The following is a 19,956-nucleotide window of genomic DNA, read 5'->3' as shown; positions in this document are numbered from 1 at the left end:
AGTCTAATCTATAATCCACCTAAACAGGTTTTCTTTTACATAGGAATTTTTTGTCTTTTTTACCGAAAGTACCACAAATGTCATTTTTTCGCTAAAATTTGCATGGAAGTAGATTGGGCACCCAAGTTTGATATCCCACAATCTTAAATTTGTTTTGAATTTTCTTAGTATTTTTTTGAATTTAAAGTTCATATAGGGGGTGGAGCACCCGGAAGTCAAAAATCCACGTCCCATGCATATGACATTAGTCTAAGTTACTATCTTTATAGTGTAAAGTAACATAATAATAATGTCATAGATTGCTTTATTTATTAGCTCATAGACTCATTTTGCCTCAGGAAGCGCTATGTTACAGTAACATACTCCCTCTGACCGGAAATACTTGTCATCAAAATGAAAAATAATGTATCTAGAATTAAAATACGTCTAGATATATCTTCTTTTATTTATTTTGATAATAAGTATTTTCGAACGGAGGAAGTATTATGTTACCACAAGCACATTTTCCTCATTAAATACTTGCAACGGACATGCTTCTTTGTTAGTGCCAGTTCTTAAAAGGAAGTGCTAAAAAGTTAAAAGAAGAAATACCAACAGTCCAGACCGTAGATGCTTCTAGGAACGACCACAGACAGGCTCCGACCCCACATGACAGCGTGGGAGATTATGCCGGGCTGGAGAGGAAGAGAGAGAGACGGCAGTGAACTGGTCAGCCGTCAGAGCGACGAGTGAGGCTGGATGGACGGGATTGGGAACGGGATAGGCACGAGCGGAATTCGGCAAACCCAAAACCGTTATCGCCTCCGCCATTGACTCTTCTCTCGAATCCAAAGCGCACGGCACAAAAATCTTCCCGGTAATTTCTTTTCCATTTCATTCTCGGCGGCCTAGTCCTCTCCCTTTCCCTCCCCATCACCTTGGTCTTCCTTCCTCGATTCGATCCGAACCCATCCGATTCGGAAGAGAGGTACTCACTTGCCCCAACCATTTCGCGCGATCGAAGCAGGGCGAGCTCGACTTTGCGGCGCTAAATCGTCGGCAGCTAGTATCCCGCGCTGTGTGTTTCCCCCCGTTTGTTTGTGTTCAGGTGTTGGATTCATGGTATTTCGTGGGTTGGGTGGGTAGACCAGCGCTCGGGATTTTGTCTTGGTCGCGTCGACCTTGCCCGTGTTTCGGTTAGTTAAGGTTTTATTTACACTGGCTACTTTCCACTAGCCGGTGAGCTCATGCTCGTGTCTTGGCAGGGTCTGTTGATCTAATCTGTCACTAGTTTAGCTTGGACCTGGTTTGGGTGGGGGTGGGGTAGGACCTAGCGATCCTTTTGATGATTTTTGTCATTTCTATCTTTAGACAATGTGCCGCTCAACAGTTTGCTTGCTGCCAAGCACACCATTGATTCAGATTTGTGTGTTCCTGCTCCTTCCTCGTGTCTTTCTTTCTTTCTTTCTTTCTTGCACGGCGCGTTTGTCTTTATTCGCATGCTGTGTTTTGCAGGTGGTGATGCCGCTTGTGGAATCGCCTCAATGGCGGCGGAAGGCCACCGATTTCTTCTCTTCATCTAGTAAGTGCAGCCGTACTGTAACCCTCTCTTGCTTTTCTCTAGATCATGCTGTTTTCATGGCTACTCATCTCCAACTGGTGTATAACAACTAAATGTATACCATCCCGCCGTTTCAAGTAGGTCATTGTCTCGTGCACTTCTGAAATTACTTGAAATACTGTTTTGTGGCAGCACACAATATCTGTGTTCTAGTTATTTATATCGATTTCATACTATCTTGGGACACTGAATGTTGGGTGTGAATGTTTTTGGGGCAGGCTTCAAGCTGAAGCAGGCAGGGCAATCTGCAGGGGATAATATAGCTGATGTTGCCGGTAAGGTTGGAACAGTGGTGAAGAGTCGGTGGGCTATCTTCCAGGATGCTAGACAGCGACCGCCACAACCAGGAGATACTGTGCAGGAGCGCTTCATCTCTGCTGCTGCCAACACTGGAGTGATTCTGAGGAAGGGCATTTCAGAGACAAAGGAGAAGGTCGCGGTGGGAAAGGTTAAAGTTGAAGAGGTCTGTGCCTTGGGGCAAAATTTTACTTAAGTTTTTCTTTCTTCACTTGTAGCTTTAGTTGTTCCATCACAAATATGGAATTTATTATATGGTTCAAAAAAAAAATGGAACGCATGCTTTCTATGATTCCCCGTGTTACCAAAAAACACTTGGTGAGACTGACTTTTGTGGTTCGGCGTGATTCCTTGCAGGCTGCCAAAAAAACTGCGGACAAAAGCAAAACTATTTTGAACAATATTGAACGCTGGCAGAAGGTTTGTGATTTGAAGTTCTGTTACCTGGCACTTGGCAGTATTATCTCACTTTATTGGGGAAGTATGCTGATTCTTACTTTCTTATTGCTTTTCGCAGGGAGTTGCGGGCAATGATGGTGAGTTTACAGTTCATTGCCTTAAGAATTTATTTGGAATTCATATCTGTCATGGCTTTTAGCGCACCTACTTATATCATACTGGAAAAGTGGAAATTCTGCAGCTCTCAACATATATGTAGCTACATGATAAACATGTTTCTTTGCTTGGCTTATTTTAACAAAATCTTCTATGCTATTCTGCATGTGTTGTTGTTCTGTCTGCCGATGATTAATGGTTGACATTTAAACTCATTGGTTGCCAATAACCTTGCCTTGTAAGCTTGCAGTTTTTGGTGTTCCTGTTGAAGCCACTGTACAACGGGAGCAATCTGGTAAAGCTGTGCCTCTGATACTGGTGAGGTGTGCAGACCACTTGGTTATATCAGGTGAAATCGCTGAAATTACAGACTGGTTTCTTACTACATATTTTGTACTGGATCTGACGGCTGAAACTATCTGATTAGGCTTGAGTAATGAGTACTTGTTCAAATCTGAAGGCGACAGAAAAGTTCTTCAGCAACTAGTTTCACTTTACAATGAGGGTAAGGGGGCACCCTTGTCACCTGACTCATATTCTGACTTAACTTTTCTAGCAAATTTTGTATTCTGGGTTTTATGAGTTTGTTGTTTGCAGATTCGGGCGCATCTTTGCCTGATGGTGTTAGCCCTATTGATGTAGCTGCACTGATCAAGTGCTACCTTGCCAGCATCCCCGAACCGCTTACAACATTTGCTCTTTATGATGAGCTTAAAGATGCGAGGGTTAGCATTGATGATCTTAAGAACATACTGAAGAAGCTTCCAAATGTGAACTACATGACACTAGAATTTGTTACAGCATTGCTACTAAGAGTAAGCCGTAAATCAGCACTCAACATGGTATGCCTCATCCCTTATTTTGGTACTTTATCCCTGCATTCTTTTTTTAGCTGTTTCTCTTTTGATGCTTCGGGACTGAAAAAAATTGGAACTAAAAATAGTAAAGTTCAACTTACTGCAGAATGTAAATCTATCAACATGATTGCTGGCATTCAGCAATGACTTTGACAACCACCCTTTAAATCTCATGAAGGACCAACATTGTTATTTTCTGACAAGGAAGGACTAATCTCCACCTAACATTGTTTCTTTACTGTGTACTTAACTAATGGCTCATGCATCACTTAGTCTTAGAAAATGGTATTTGACCTGCCGATTCTTGGTTTATGGTGCTAGTTTATTTTTGGTCCCCTTCTGTAACAACTCTCCAATAACAGCTAGATCTAGGGAAAATACGTTCTACTATCAGGTGTAGTTACAGCCACATCTCATATGCTACAATGTGGTAGTATATCTACTACTTTATCATGTTGAGTATGTTCACATACCATATCTAAGGTTTTCCAAAGCGAGCTACATGAATTGTTTTGCAGGTGAGTCCATAGTTTTTAGTATATTTCGAAAATGACTTAATATTTGTACGTATAAAGCAGTATACTAAAAAATGTACACAATACTTAAAAAGTGGTATATATACTACTGATATATTCTTATATACAATACAACACATTACCCGTACATATATTCAGGTATGATAGATATTACCTAGAATGAATGAAGCATATAATACACTGTACATGATTTAAAGCAACACTCAAATAAGCATGAACTACCTGTAAAATGTAGTAGAATGTATTGAACACTTAATCCATAAATCACTACTAGTATTTATAGAGTTATCCATGAAACCAAGTTGCTGATTGTATGTAGTAACCTTTTGATCACCGATGAGTGCCATTTCCTGTTTAGACATCACAAATCTTCACTGGGCCGCAATGTAATTGAAATGACTCTTCAACATTAATTTTTTACTCTCCATTTGTAAATTTCAGTCACTTCTTGTCCAATTAGGAACACAAACATGCTCAATGTATTTTAGTAGAAGAGAACATGGTGATTCTTGAAAGCACCCTGGTCCCATTCCCCTGGTGGCAATCCTATTGCAACATCAGGCCCAGCCCACCGAAGACGCTGGGCTCCCACCCCCGGTGACAATTTTGCAAAGACCTCAAGCCCAGCCCACCGCAACTTGGCCCAGCGTGGAGCCCCACACGCCAGAACGCGCCCACCAGGGTCCTAGCCCGCCTGCAGTTGAGCGCTTCGCGTCCCCGCCGATCACCATGCGTCGGTCACGCGCTTGCTCCTCTGCGCCAGGCTCTCTGACGCTGGGTGAATTCCTAGCCGCTGCTACCAAGCACATTGTCGCGGCCCTGCCGACACCAGGGAGGAAACCGCGCAGGCCCCTCAACTTCACCCCCCGTCGCGGCCGCTCGGTGCCCACCGCCCACCACAGAGACGTGCGCATGTCCAGATCCTGCGCACCCTGGGGATCATTGGGACGAATCAGAAGATCACCCCAGTCGAGATGAAGGCCTATGACGGCATGTTTGCAGTGCCCATCCCACTCGCGGTGCTCAAGGCCATTGCCGCGCTGGTCGATCGCGAGATCCCAGCATGCCTGTCCAACCCGCCGATCGCAACGGCACATGTCAAGGTCGCATGCACGACCTAGGTGGTGCCTGCCCCCGCATCCCGTCGATCCACTATCCATGGATCACGGCCTTAAGATCGCTGTGTGGAACGTGCGTGGCCTGAACACGCGTAGCCGGCGTGTCGTCATCTGCTCGTTGCTGGACACCACCGCCACCTTCATTGTATGCTTGCAGGAAACTAAGATGGAGTTGCTCTGTTCTTCTATTGTTCTTGACACTCTCGGTTCAGAATTCAATGATTACACTCCCGGCACTCGGCATGCGGGGTGGCATCCTGCTGGCTTGGAAGAGCAGGGCCGTGACTATCACATACCCATTGTTCACCACGAATGCCCTCTCGGCCAGAGTGGCCACGGCCTCGGGCACCCCCTGGTGGCTATCGGTCGTGTATGGACCCCAAGATGACGCGGACAAAATTGCGTTCTTGCTAGAGTTGCGGGAGATTCGCGCGCCTTGCCCCGGGCCATGGATGCTTTGTGGTGACTTCAACCTCATCCTGCGTGACGAGGACAAGAACAACAACAACTTGAACTGGCGCATGATGGGCAGGTTCTACCGCCTCGTCAACGACCTCGCGCTTGAGGAGGTCTACCTCAACGGGCGCCGCTTCATGTGGTCGAACGAGTAGTCCCCTTCCACCATGGTGCATCCGGATCGTGTGCTTTGCACCTCAGACTGGGAGGATGCACACGGCAAGTGTCATCTTCGCTGCCTCGCGTCCGTCGTTTTGGACCACTCCCCCTTGCTGCTGGACTGCTCTCCCATGCCCGCGGCGCATAGACGTTTTCACTTCGAGGACTCCTAGTTGAGGCTTGATGGTTTCCACGACACTGGCAGTGGCTTGGGGCTCGGTTCATGACCCGGACCCCTTTTCATCGTTTGATGTTTGCGCCTTCAAGCTACAGCCCGTAGGCTTACCAGCTGGAGCGCCAAGTCCACCGGCAATATTCGCGACAAGTTGGCCATCTCTCGGGAGCTCATATCGCGCTTCGACAAGGCCCAGCAGGATCGCACACTTTCACCGGAGGAAGATTGGGTGCGAAAGCGCCTCAAGGTCTCATATCTTGGCCTCGCTTCGATGGAGCGTACCATCGCCAGGCAGCGCGCCCGCATTGCCATGCTCAAGGACGGCGATGCCAACACGGGCTTCTTCCACCGGCAGTGTCTCTTTCCTAGACAGAAGAATCGGATCTTCAGCTTGGCCGTGGATGGGCACGTGCTCACCGACCAGGACGCGATGGCGCAGGCTGCTTTCGCGCACTTCGATGGGATCCTGGGCACGGCCGTCAACCGTGATCTCACACTTGACTTGGAGGGGCTCATTGAGCCTTGTGACCTGTCGGGTCTGGACGCTCCTTTCAGCATGGAGGAGGTCTGGGACGCGATCAAACGCCTCCCCGCTTGCAAGGCACCGGGGCCTGACGGGTTTACTGCTGAGTTCTTGCGGGCTTGCTGGACCATTGTTCGGCAAGACTTTATGGATGTCTTCCAGCAGTTGTTCGAGATGAGAGGCCGTGGCTTTGGCAAGCTCAACCAAGCCCTCATGACCTTGCTGCCCAAACGAGCCGACGCCCAGCAGCTGCGTGACTACCGTTTGATCTGCTTGATACATCTTGTGGCCAAAATTTTCACCAAGGTCCTATCTTTGCGGCTTGCTCCCAGACTGGATAGCTTGGTCAGCCGCAACCACTGGAGCCTTCATGACAACTTCATTCTCGTGAGGCAATCTCTCAAGATGCTACACCAACTCGGGCCCCGCGGATTATGCTTATGCTCGACCTCACGCGCGCCTTTGACTCCATATCTTGGCCATTCCCCTTCAAGGTTTTGCGACAATATGGATTCGGGGAAAGATTCCAGGAGTGGCTCGCGATCCTGCTATCAACGTCCAGCACCCGTGTCATGATGAACGGAGAGTCAGGCCCCCCGATTTGGCACCGCAATGGCCTGCGACAGGGCGACTCTATGTCCCCCCAGCTGTTTGTTCTCGCTGTGGACACGCTCGGGCGGCTGATGCGCTGCGCTCTCGACGCTGGCATCTTGCAGCAGTTACATCCCCGACGCCCGATCTCCCTCTATGCGGACGATGTGATGCTCTTCTGCCATGTAACACCGGAGGACGTAGCCGCCGTCAAGGGTATCTTGACCCTGTTCGGCAAAGCGAGTGGGCTGCTGGTTAACTATGCGAAGAGCTCTGCCACCGTCCTACACGGCGACCTACAGGGACATGAGGTGATCGCCCAGTTGGGCTGCCCGGTGGTGCATCTACCCATCACCTACCTTGGCATCCCGCTGATGACGCACCGGCCTTCCGCCGCCCAGTTACAATCCCTCGTCGATACGGTGGCTGCCAGACTCCCTACCTGGAAGGCGTGGCTCATGAACAAAGCTGGGCGTCTTGCCCTCGTCAAATCGGTCCTCAACGCGATTCCCGCTGATGACGCACCGGCCTTCCGCCGCCCAGTTACAATCCCTCGTCGATACGGTGGCTGCCAGACTCCCTACCTGGAAGGCGTCGCTCATGAACAAAGCTGGGCGTCTTGCCCTCGTCAAATCGGTCCTCAACGCGATTCCCGCTGATGACGCACCGGCCTTCCGCCGCCCAGTTACAATCCCTCGTCGATACGGTGGCTGCCAGACTCCCTACCTGCAAGGCGTGGCTCATGAACAAAGCTGGGCGTCTTGCCCTCGTCAAATCGGTCCTCAACGCGATTCCCGCTGATGACGCACCGGCCTTCCGCCGCCCAGTTACAATCCCTCGTCGATACGGTGGCTGCCAGACTCCCTACCTGCAAGGCGTGGCTCATGAACAAAGCTGGGCGTCTTGCCCTCGTCAAATCGGTCCTCAACGCGATTCCTGTGCACCAGCTGTTAGCCCCCCCACCCCCCAAAGAAGACGATCAAGCGATCAAGCAATTGGAGAAGATCCAGAGAGGCTTCTTGTGGGCTGGGCGAGCCATTGCCAGCGGTGGTCACTGCCATGTCAATTGGCGCCATGTGTGCCGCCCCCTTGAGTATGGTGGACTAGGGGTCCGTGACCTGGAGCGCACTGGTCTCGCGCTGCGTCTGCGCTGGTTGTGGTTTGCCCATGTTGATCCGGACCGTGCTTGGCAAGGCCTCGACCTGCAGTTCTCGCACGAGGAGCGCGCGCTATTCTTCGCCTCCACTACCATGATCATTGGGAATGGCTTGACGGCGCTGTTTTGGGAAGATCGCTGGATTGATGGGCAGTCCGTCTGTGAGGTCGCCCCTCTGCTCTACCAATGCATTCCCAAACGACGACACAAAATCAGGATGGTGGCAGATGGGATGGCAGGTAACTCTTGGGTGAATGATATACAGGGGATCCTGGGCCTGCATGAGATCGGCCAATACTTGCTGCTTTGGCAAGCAGTGTGTCACACCACCCTGACGAGCGAGTCGGATCGCTTGCTCTGGAGGTGGACTGCCAACGGCATATACTCGGCGCGCTCGTGTTATGCGGCCAGTTTGCAGGGATCCACACATTGCCCTTCCTGGCAGCTGGTCTGGAAGAGCTGGGTGCCACCACGGGTTAAATTCTTCCATTGGTTGGCCGCCCAGGATCGCTGCTGGACTACTGAAAGGCTTGTGCGATGCGGATTGCAGCATCACCCTCGATGCCTTCATTGCGACCAGGCCATGGAGACTATTCAGCACCTGTTCCTGGCCTGCCCCTTTGCTCGCCAGACCTGGCATATCATCCTTGACTGGCTGCATATTCCGGCCCCAATTCCAAATCAGGAATCCACGGTCATGGAGTGGTGGCTGCGTGCGAAAGAGCTCACGCCACCTGCGCACCTGAAGGCCCTCAAGTCCATCGCGCTTCTTGTTCCCTGGATGTTATGGAAGCACAGGAACGCGTGTGTCTTCGACAACACCACGCCATCCTTGGAATTGCTAGTGGATAGGATCAAGGACGAGATCCAATGTTGGGCTAAGGCTGGAGCCCAGGGGCTTCGGGTTGTTCTGCCCACAACCTGGGACGTCCATTGATAGTTTGTATGACTCTGTAACGCTCACCTCCTAGGAGGCCTGTTCTACCTTTCCCATGAAATGAAATGCAAAGGCCTTTTGCGTTTTCTCGAAAAAAAAGAATGTACACAAAAATGAGTTCACTAGATAATTCTTTCAGTTCCATCTGGTTTGATAGACCACATTGTACAACTTTCCACAGTTAGGTTCTTCACAGTTAGTAATTTCTATAGTATAGACTGCTTGTGAAACGGTTTGTTTCTATTTCTGGAGCTGTTCTCATTCGTCAGGGATTGTATTTAGTTTAATATAAAATGTTCATTTCCTTTTGAGTGTCGAAGCAAATTTTTGGTGCCCAGTGCAGATGGACTCTCGTACCCTTGCTGTGGAGTTTGCACCTTTGATCATATGGCAGCAAGGGGATTCTGGAACAGATTTGCGGAATCATCTCAGATTCACACTGAAACCACCTCCAAAAATTGTGGACACAACGACAAGTACCACTACATGGGACTTGCTAGGTATGTAAATTGATTTCGTCTAAGAGAATCCAGAGATTTTATATCGGTTGAAGGCTGGCGTTGGTTTCCCTTCATTAGCACAAGGGGGAAGCAATTAAGTAGATATTTCGACTCATGTTATCAAACATGCTTGATGCCCTATATCTGGTTGTCAAGTTATTGTGAATGCTAACTATCTAGTATGAATTGATAATTGAGGCTGTGCTAACTGCCAAGAAAGTTGTGGGCGTGAACGAGGGGTCAAACTTAATCCGAAAGCCAATTTAAGTGTGATTTAGCCACCCATCTTTAAACTGCCAAGTAAGAAGTGTCCGTGAATGAGGGGTCAACCTAATCCAAAGACAGATATACAAGTGTGAATATATAGGTGTCACGTCTGTAAACCAGCTTCACATTTCATCAACTAAGAGACCCACTTAGAGACTTGTGACACCTATATATGCTCCAGATGACCCAAACCTTGTTATAGTTAGGTTGTGTTGATCCAACATTCGAGCTACTATGTGTTGTGGAAGAGGGGAGGGGGGATAGGTGGCCAATCTTGTAGTGGATGGTCCAATCCGGACTTTCTTGTGAGCAGAGGTGGTAAAAATTTAGTCCTTAATCTTTTTTATCTAACTGTTATAATCCAACGTGGTTTGGCTTATATGATTGCAGATGAGGATGATGTGGATGCTTCGTCACAAATCCCCTTGGACGATGGTTCGCCTCCAGACTATGGTGCTATTGAGGTGATCCAGTGCTTGATTGAGCATCACAATCCCATATTCACGGATGCAAACGAGACTGTATGGAGATGACCTGACCTGGCCGGCTCCTCTTTAGATTTCTGTGGTATTTAGCTCGTGCTATGTACAAGTTCCAGGTAGTAGGATGGAGTGGAGTGCCGCGAATAAGTCTAGTCACGGGGACATGCATTTTGGTCCAAACTTTTTTTGTCTTGTTTTGTGGGAGTAAAAGTAGGAACTGTATATATTAATTGTCCACATGACAGAGTTGTCTTGTGGGATTTGCCTCGACATGGCTCGTCAATAATGTACCATGGTTCTTGTGCTGTATGTCACTACTTGGGTTGTAGACAAATTGCTGGACGTGGACGCATTTGCTAAATTCACTTCAGGTAATTACCAATCAGAAAGTGTAGGGCCTCTTTGATTCACATGATTTTGAAAATGTAGGAATAGGAAAAGTATAGGATTGCAGTGGCATGTCAACTTGAATCCTATAGGATTAGCAAAGAGTGTTTGATGCTACATGAAAAACAGAGGAATTGTAAAAAGAGGTTGGAGTGGATGTTAGATTTTTTATAAAATGTAATACAAAAGATTCCATAGGATAAATTCCTATGAGATTCAATCCTATGAATCAAAGGGCCGGCATAGGAAAAATTCCTAAGGATTTTAATCCTTCAAAAATCCTAAAGAATTTCTTTGAATCAAAGGAGCCCGTAGTTGGCACCGTGCCTTCAAAATGGTGTACTGATACTTCCGTCGGTAACAACCTTGCTTCTTGTGCAGGAATAAGTTTTTTACAGTTACACGAAACGAGGCGTGGAAGTCTGACGGCAGTGAGAGGCTACAAGTGTTCATTACTTTGCGTCATAGTTACTGTTGAATTTGACAATGTTCTGTATGCAGAAAGAGCACGGGCGACAGAGTGTTGCATGCCCCAACAAAGCACCCTTTGATCTGTGAGATTGAATGATCCATATCTATGCTTAAAGCAATATTACTTAATCCCTTCGTGGCGGCTTGGGTGGAACTCCAAAATTTGCCTCCTCGACGCTGCGGGGCTAAGGCCCTCTTTGGTTCGGTTGTGGATTTCTAAAAGTAGCTATGAAAAATTTGCTGTGGAAAAACAGCTGTGGGAAATTTGATGTGAAAAAGATGTAGGTTATTTGGCAAACGATACAACTTTTTTAGATTTTGGCCCGTAGCGGAATTAGATTTTGAAAAGCACGTCCTGGACTGTTTTCGCTTTTGGTTCAGATTTTGGCAGCGGATTTCTGGAATCGGATTCTGCTGGGTTCGTTTTTTGGTTCAGATTCTGCTGCGCGGCAGCGGAATCCGTCGATAAAAGCTGAACCAAACAGGGCCTAAGCCTGTGCAGTGGACAACTCCTTCTCCGGTGTTTCAGCTCGAGGCAGTGGCCTCCCGCGAAGGTGGTTGCTCACTCTCGGCGGCGCAGCCATGCCCTGCAGCTTCTTCCTCCCTCTTGGCGGAACATTGGCGTGGTGTGGCTCCCGACCGAACATTGGCTGAATGGCTGTGTAGCCATGATGGCGCCATCTCGTCGACATGGCGTGGCTTAGGGAGAGCACCTATTTGCCGCTCTCTGCAATAAAATGTCAGCAAATCGCACAGAGCGAGTGACTAGGCTGGCCCATTTGGACCAGAGCGTTTATTTCTGCTGGTTTTCTAGTGTTTCTTTTGCCAATCGCGCGGGGGGCGGGGTGGGGGGGGGAGGGGGTTCAGGGGAAATATGAATATTTATTTATTTTAAAAGTGACCTTTTTTAAAAAGGGAATAAATTTTCTTAAGTTTTCATGAACATTTAAAAAATTGTGTGTGTTTTCTAAAAAAACATGTACATTTTTTATTTCGTGAACTTTTTAAAAATCATGAAACATAAAAAAAATTCTTGAGCATTTTTTAAAAATTAAACAAAAAAGTCAAAGAAAGGAAAACCAAAAAGGAAAGAAAAGGGAAAGATAAACACCCAACTCGCCGCCCACAATGTGCGACTTGCCGACATATTGTGGCAAGAACGACAATTAGATTTTGTCTGGCTCTTAGGCTCCACTGCATGTGAAAGTGTAATTATGCCCTTAACTATGTTTTGACATTGATGAAATTTTTTTTGTAGGTGACTAATATATTTGCTAAGTAAATCTATAGGTGTTAGTCCGAGTTGAGATGTTGTGTTATGGATCATATACCCCTTAAAATGTTGAAGACTTTAGATGTATGTGACAATGATATAGGTGTAACCTCATTTTTGTTCTTGAGTTATAGAGAACCCCACACTATTCAAAGGGGATGATGACCCGCAAGTATAGAGGATGGCAACAATCTTCAAGGAAAGTATTTCAATCCAAATTTATTGATTCGACCCAAGGGAAGCCAAAGAATATTTATAATGTTTAGCAGTTGAGTTATCAATTCAACTAACACCTGAAGAGATAACTTGCTTGCGAAAATTTATTAGTAGCACAGTAATATAGGTAGAAGTGGTGATAAAGTAGCATAGTAATAATAACAAGTTTGTAGCGTAGTAGCAAAGAGTGTAGTAGTTGTTGTAATGAAAACACTAGCAGTAAAAGCGTAGGCATAGAGTAATCGAGCGAAGGCATGGAGTAATCGACGGGATTGCTGAGATGGGATTCAATATGCAACGGTCGTAACCTAGAATGAAGCAATCTAGCTCCAATTCATCAATCATAGTAGGCATGCATTTCATAAATAGTCGTACGTGCTTGCCACAAAAACTTGCATGAGATCTTTTGTCCTACCGTTCCGTGGCAGCAGAGTCCTAATAGAAACTAATGGTAATTAAGGCACTCCATTTAATAGGACCAGGACAAAACATTAAACATTGAACGAAAGCTCAATGCCAATGGAGTTGAATGGGAAGAAAATCAATGCCCCAAGACAAAGTTTGTTCCTCAACAAGAGAAGTATGACCCCACTTCTTTTGAGGGAACACAAGCTCAAGATGATTTTTCACCACAAGACCACAAGCTAAAAGCGAAGGACAAGCTTCAAGAAGAGATTGACTCATTTGAAGAAGCTCCTAAGGCCATGGTCAAGTGGGTTCCCAAGACTACATCAAGCTCTATTTCATCAAGTTCAACTACAACTCCAAGGATTCCCATCAAGTTGATGTGGGTCCCAAAGAAGAAGAACTAGAGTGTTCTTGAGGGTGACTCCACCAACATACTCCACTCACATTCATATTGGCGAGGACTTGTGTAATCAACTTTCATATCTTTCACTAGTTCATGGAGTCACAAACTTTTTGTTGGTAAGACAAGGGACAAGGTAACCAAATGCTCTCATGGACATCATCATATGTGCAATTCACACTATGTCTATGGATATCCTTATATGTTCCTTGTGGGACTAACCCTTGTAGGTATTGAAAGTGCAACACTCTAAAGGATTGCTCCATATGGTCTACATCAACATTGAGCATCCACATCTTCACTGTCTACATAAAGTCATCATCAACAAAACCCAAGGTTAGTTCATCCCTCTTTAGGGGGATATCACATCTAGGGGGAGCTTTGCTCTAAGAATTGAGCTAAATCAACTCTAATGGTGTGAACACATTAATGTTTTATGTAAATGTGGTAACCCCACTTGTGCTTAAACGATGAGTATGACCTATGATCAAATGTTCTCATTTGACTCCTAAGTAAATATACTCATATATAGATGACCTAGTCATCGCCAATTGCTTGATAGATGCTAGAATTGGTTGTGCATGCTTTGACACATATTTCATTTGGTATCTTATTGTGTGAGCATGTTGGTTGCATATTTTCTCCATTGAGGACATCCATTTGTTGTTTTCATTGTCTTGGTTTTTGTTGACCAAGTGGATGTACAAGAATGCCTAAGAACCTCCTCTAGCTATCTATGCTCTTCTTATCTCAAATTATTTTCATGCTACATCACAAAAATTGAACAAGTCTTTTTTGCACCCTCCGGGTGAGGAGCACTCGGAGCCACCGATCCAACTAAGGCTGCCTTCCAAAACCTTCTTCATGCATTTTGGTTAGACCAACTCACTCAAACTCGGTCGAATCGAAATCATAAAGACTGGTCTAGGTTTTCATCTTGGTGCTGCCGATTAGACCAACTTTGTCCCATCGATTTGTTGTAACTACACGTAGTTGCACATCTTGGTGCCACCGATTTGTTCCACTCGGTGCCACCGACAGTACACGGGTATATATACTCCGCACGACCGTATGTTGACACCATTTTCAAACGGTACGACTCCGCACCCCGTTGCCGCCGCTCCTTGGTCTCCGGATCATCGCTGTCGTATCTTGTGCACCTTCACTGCAGGAATCCTCCGCCATCAACGGATTCTGCTCCGCCATTGCCGTCGTCAATGGATTCTGCTCCGCGTTGCCACCGTAGAGGATCTCCACCGAGTTAGGGTGAGATTCGATCTCCTCGTGCTTTCTTTTCTCCAATTCAATGCACAAGGATTTTTCCATGTATATTGACACAATTGTAATGCCTATATTCACTAGATTAGTTCCTTAGAATAAATTCGAGCAAAAAAATTAGGTTTAGGTTTCCGCTGAACGCATATCGGACCGACCGAATAGGAATTTTCGGTCCCGCCAATTTGGCTCTGGCCATTGCACAAGTACAAATCGGTTCCACCGAAATGTACTAATCGATGAGATCGAAAGTAAAGTTTAAGTGAAACCCTAGCATCTCGGAGACACCGAACCACGTCTCGGTCCAACCGAAATTGTGTGTTTAGTCTTTGTTAACTGCTTCGGTATCACTTAAATGACCAACTCGGCAGCTCCTAAATGCATTCTATGAAAACCTAGAACTAAAGTTTGAACTCAAATTTTTTTAAAACTATCTGCTTTTTTTGATAACTCATCTACTCTGCCCATACCCATCTATTCACAGGGTCAGTTTTGCAAGATGTCAAGTGCCAGTGACAGTCAGAATGAGTCAGAGAAGAACTTTGATCTCAGTGAGGATTCTAGTCCCAATGAGAGCTACTATAAGGGCATTAGGAGCTCTCCAGATCTGCCAAAGGATACCACAAGGACAAAGAACAAGAGAACCTCAGATGATGAGGATGAAGCCTTGGTGGCTAGTGAGGCCACATCAAAGAAGAAAACAGTTTCGAGGAAGGAATATGGTACTTCTGCTAGTACTGGGCCAAGTGCCAAGGAAAGGACTGCTGTAAGGAGAATCCCTATGTCAAAGGCACACAAATCCTATGCTCCAAAGGAAACAATGATATTCACAGTTGAGGAGCCAAGTAATGCAGAGGGTGATGCCAACAATAAAAAAAGAGGGTGGGGAAGACAATGGCTAGAGTAATTGGTGGACCCTCCATGATGATTGATGATGAGAAGGAGGAAGAATAACTAGAAGCTGAAGCACCTCCTACTAAGGCTCAGAAACTGATGTCAGATGCAATGAAGTCAGCTGCTCCCTCTAAGCCCAAGTCCAAGCCCAAAGTTGCCGCACTAAGAGGTCTACAAGGAATATCTCTGTTGCTGAGAAGAACAAGGCCCCAGTGCCTGAAGTTGAGGTTGATGATGAGCCACTAGTGCTCAGGAAGCTCAAGCACAAGATCCTAGATCATGGCAATGCTCATCCTGTTGCAGAAAACATGATGCTCAGGAAGGATAAGGGACTGCGTGAGTGGAGAAAGGATGACCCCTATCCTGTCAGGAGGAGGACTGCTTGTGATTACCGCTTTCACATCATAGAACAGCAAGATTTCTATGAAACTATTTTGCTTGATAAGAAGCCCATTGTTAGTGACATGAAGTGGGTGGACTAGAAATACATTGATGCAAATGAAGATTATTTCCCCCACATTCATGAGAGATTCATACTTACCAGTGTTGACAAGTTTGTTGGTCAAAAGCTCACCAAGTGGAATGATGAGATGATCATGCAATTTTACTCCACAACTCATTTCTACCCAAATGCGAGGATTGCATGGATGGTTGAGGGTTCCAAGAAGAGGAAAATGACATCGATGTGTACGGGAAGCCCAGGATGGACCACAACAGTATGGCAAACATGTACAAGGAAATCCCTCCAAAGGATCTTGAGAGTCACAACCTTGGTTCAGTCAAGCACCTGCTAGCTGGTTTGGCCACCACAAACACAATCTTGAGGCATACTATTTTGCCCAAGTATGTAGATGACAAGATGATACATGGCCACTCCATCAATCTGCTCCATTTGTTTGACATCCCTCAGAAGTTCAAAGTCATGAGTTAATTGTTGAAACAATCAAGAGGACATCTGCTGACCAGAAGAGATCTTGTGGATATGCTCCACACATCCAGATGCTCATCAACTCCAAGGTTGGAATGAGAACATATCTACTTTATTGTGAGCATCTCCCTCTTCAGCCAGAGTTTGAGGATAATGTGGTGGTGATGGATCCCTCACACCCCACATCTATTGAGGCTCAAGAGAAGATCCAAGCAGCAGCAACGGCAAGAGCAGCTCAAGAAGCCACAACACCTAATTCTCCAATAGCTAACCTCAAGTAAAAGAATGACCATATGACATATCTGCTGGAGGCCACCCTGAGGATTGAGAGGAGTCTGGCCAACATCTCCAAGAACCAGGAGATCTAGAGCGGATTGTTGATACAAAGGTTCATGATCTTGATATTAAGATCACAGAGGTTCAGACTATCATGGAGAAGCTTAGAGATGATGTCGAGGCAAGCAGGATTGCTGCAGAGGACAGTGGAGATGAGAGACCACCACTCAGAGATTTCAGACGGTACCTAGGGCACCCATATCTTTAGTCGTGCCAGTTGCAAAGACGAGGACCACTCTTTCTGCACCTGCCACTACTACCACAGTAGCACCTCCAGTTCCCACTCCACCAGCCCACCAGACATCATCAGAAGCATTTGCAAATGCACTTCTCTCAACGCCATTTAGCACACTGGAGCCACCAGCCAGAAGTCACCTTCAGGAGCTTGGGAGGATTGTGCCTAGAGAGATGCATAGCTCTATACCTTTTCAAGCCTTTTGGTACTTGTTTCCAAAGGGGGAGAAATTGTATAGATCATTAGGCTGAGAGAGAGTGTGTGTCTCACTTTTGCTCTTTGGTTTTTCTTGAGTTCTTGCTACTATGTTCATTTGATTCGTGCTACTTGTTTGTTATGCTTTTGATGTACTACACTTTTGGTGTGTGATTGATCATACTATGCTTAATGCTTATTCCTATCACTTTGTGTGTATGATCATTCACTTATGTCTTTGGTGATGCATGCATGTTATTTCACTCATATCATTTTGTGCAATACACCAAGATGTATGTGACATGGAAGAGTGACCCATGATCCTAATCGATTGTGCATTTGCATTCAAACACACATTCTTAATAATGCACAAATTTAGGGGGAGATCTTGCTTATCACACACTTCTCAAAGCAATGATGTATTTCATTCATTTAATCATTTGTTGAAACTTTGATCTATATGTTGCCATCAATTACCAAAAAGGGGGAGATTGAAAGTGCAACTAATCCCCGGGTGGTTTTGGTAATTCATAACAACATATATCTCATTGAACTAATGTCCATTCAAGATAAATATTTCAGGATGTTCAATGATTGGCATGGCATGGATTAGAAATGTGGACACCTCAAAATGCTAAGGACAAAGATTAGCAAAATCTCAAGACTCTACATTTTTGGTTAAGTGATCCAAGATCACATTGAGTCCATAGGAAAGCCAATACTATTAAAAGGGGATGAGGTGTTGCTTAATGATCAACTTGCTCAAAGTGCTTAGTGATATTGCTCCAAAAACCCTCAGCCACTTTCTCCATCCAAATATGTCAAAACTCGAATTCCAAACTTGGCCCCACCGATATCTTCCATCTGGAGCCACCGAGTTCATTCTAGCATAGCTACAGCCACAACTCTGACAGTTCAGTCACACCGATATGGATCTCGGTCCTACCAAGATGGCCTTGCCAACTCTCTGTTGCTTGTTGCAATTATTTCGGTCTCACCGATATGGCTTGCCAACTCCCCGTTGCCTTATTGCCTCACTTTGGTCTCACCGAGTCGATGCAATCGGTGCCACCGAGATAACGTTTGCTGTAAGCCCTAGCACAACGGTCCCACCGAGTTGTTCTTGTTGGACCCAGCGAGACTCCTAACCTTCATATTTTTGAATAGATAGGTGCCACCGAGTTTTTTTTCGATGCCACCAAGATGAGTCAAAAGTGTGTAACGGTTGGATTTTGTGTGGAAGCTATATATACCCCTTGATGTTGGCTTGAACTACATCAATATTTCCCAAAGAGGAAGGGATGATGTAGCACATCAACGGTAGGTATTTCCCTCAGTGATGAGACCAAGGTTATCGAACCAGTAGGAGAACCACGCAACACTACGTGAACAACACCTGGACACAAATAACAAATACTCGCAACCCAACGTGTTAAAGGGGCTGTCAATCCCTTTTGGGCAACGACGCTAGAAATATGCAAACAAATGTGAGAGAGTTGTAAGTATTGATAGACCGAACACCAAATAAAATAAAGTGCAGCAAGGTATTTTTGTATTTTTGGTTTAATAGATCTAAAAATAAAAGAAAAGGAAAATAGATCGCAAAGGCAAATATAATAAAGAAGAGACCCGGGGGCCGTAGGTTTCACTAGTGGCTTCTCTCGAGAAAAATAGCAAACGGTGGGTGAACAAATTATTGTTGGGCAATTGATAGAACTTCAAATAATCATGACGATATCCAGGCAGTGATCATTATATAGGCATCACGTCCAAGATTAGTAGACTGACTCCTGCCTGCATCTACTACTATTACTCCACACATCGACCGCTATCCAGCATGCATCTAGTGTATTAAGTTCATGGAAAACAGAGTAATGCAATAAGAACGGTGGCATGATGTAGACAAGATCTATTTATGTAGAAATAGACCCCATCTTGTTATCCTTAATAGCAACGATGCATACATGTTGGTTTCCCTTCTGTCACTGGTATCAAGCACATTAAGATCGAACCCATCATAAAGCAACTCTTCCCATTGCAAGATAAATAGATCAAGTTGGCCAAACAAAATCCAAATATCGGAGAAGAAATACGAGGCTATAAGTAATAATGCATATAAGAGATCAAAGAAGACTCAAATAACTTTCATGGATAAAAAGATAGATCTGATCATAAACTCAAAGTTCTTCAGATCCCAACAAGCACACTGCAAAAAGAGTTACATCATATGGATCTCCAAGAGACCATTGTATTGAGAATCAAACGAGAGAGAGGAAGCCATCTAGCTACTAACTACAGACCCGTAGGTCTACAAAGAACTACTCACGCATCATCAGAGAGGCACCAATGGACATGATGCACCCCTCCATGATGGTGTCTAGATTGGATCTGGTGGTTCTGGAACTTGCGATGGCTGGAATTGATTTTCGTCGACTCCCCTAGGGTTTCTGGAATATTGGGGTATTTATAGAGTAAAGAGGCGGTCCAGGGGGCACCCTTGGTGGGCACAACCCACCAGGGCGCGCCTGGGACTCCCGGCGCACCCTGGTGGGTTGTGCTCCCCTCGGAGCAGCCCCCAGGTGCTTCTTCCGCCCACTGGATGTCTTATGGTCCAAAAAAATCCACAAAAAGTTTCGCTGCGTTTGGACTCCGTTTGGTATCGATTTCCTGCGATTTAAAAAACATGCAAAAAACGGCAACTGGCACTTGGCACTATGTCAATAGGTTAG

General features: G+C 45.8%; 1 protein-coding gene across 2 annotated transcripts; it reads left to right on the top strand.

Moving 5' to 3' along the window:
* Positions 1–679: 679 nt before the first annotated feature.
* Positions 680–10,518, top strand: LOC125537113 (small G protein family protein / RhoGAP family protein). 2 transcript variants are annotated; one of them, XM_048700414.2, is made up of 10 exons: positions 680–856; positions 1,495–1,561; positions 1,819–2,063; positions 2,255–2,317; positions 2,415–2,433; positions 2,703–2,801; positions 2,880–2,957; positions 3,050–3,294; positions 9,304–9,460; positions 10,118–10,518. In XM_048700414.2, the coding sequence occupies exons 2-10, from the start codon at positions 1,501–1,503 to the stop codon at positions 10,258–10,260; spliced, it is 1,110 nt and encodes a 369-aa protein (XP_048556371.1). In that variant the 5' UTR covers positions 680–856; positions 1,495–1,500; the 3' UTR covers positions 10,261–10,518. The 2 variants fall into 2 exon arrangements, with proteins under 2 accessions (XP_048556371.1, XP_048556370.1); XM_048700413.2 differs by having other exon boundaries at positions 682–967.
* The last annotated feature ends 9,438 nt before the right edge of the window (positions 10,519–19,956 follow it).

Source organism: Triticum urartu, chromosome 2A, assembly GCF_056163025.1.
Source record: "Triticum urartu cultivar PI428250 chromosome 2A, HENAU_Tu73, whole genome shotgun sequence".
In the NCBI taxonomy this organism is placed as follows: domain Eukaryota; kingdom Viridiplantae; phylum Streptophyta; class Magnoliopsida; order Poales; family Poaceae; genus Triticum; species Triticum urartu.
Note: the sequence above shows the minus strand (reverse complement) of the source record. Positions and strands in the feature narration are given on the sequence as shown.

Excerpts from the sequence above, each read along its gene's own strand:
- LOC125537113 (XM_048700414.2), top strand. The coding sequence starts at position 1,501 with ATGCCGCTTGTGGAATCGCCTCAATGGCGGCGGAAGGCCACCGATTTC. Across the intron at positions 2,958-3,049 it reads AGTTTCACTTTACAATGAGG|ATTCGGGCGCATCTTTGCCT; the intron begins GTAAGGGGGCAC and ends TGTTGTTTGCAG. Across the intron at positions 9,461-10,117 it reads CACTACATGGGACTTGCTAG|ATGAGGATGATGTGGATGCT; the intron begins GTATGTAAATTG and ends ATATGATTGCAG.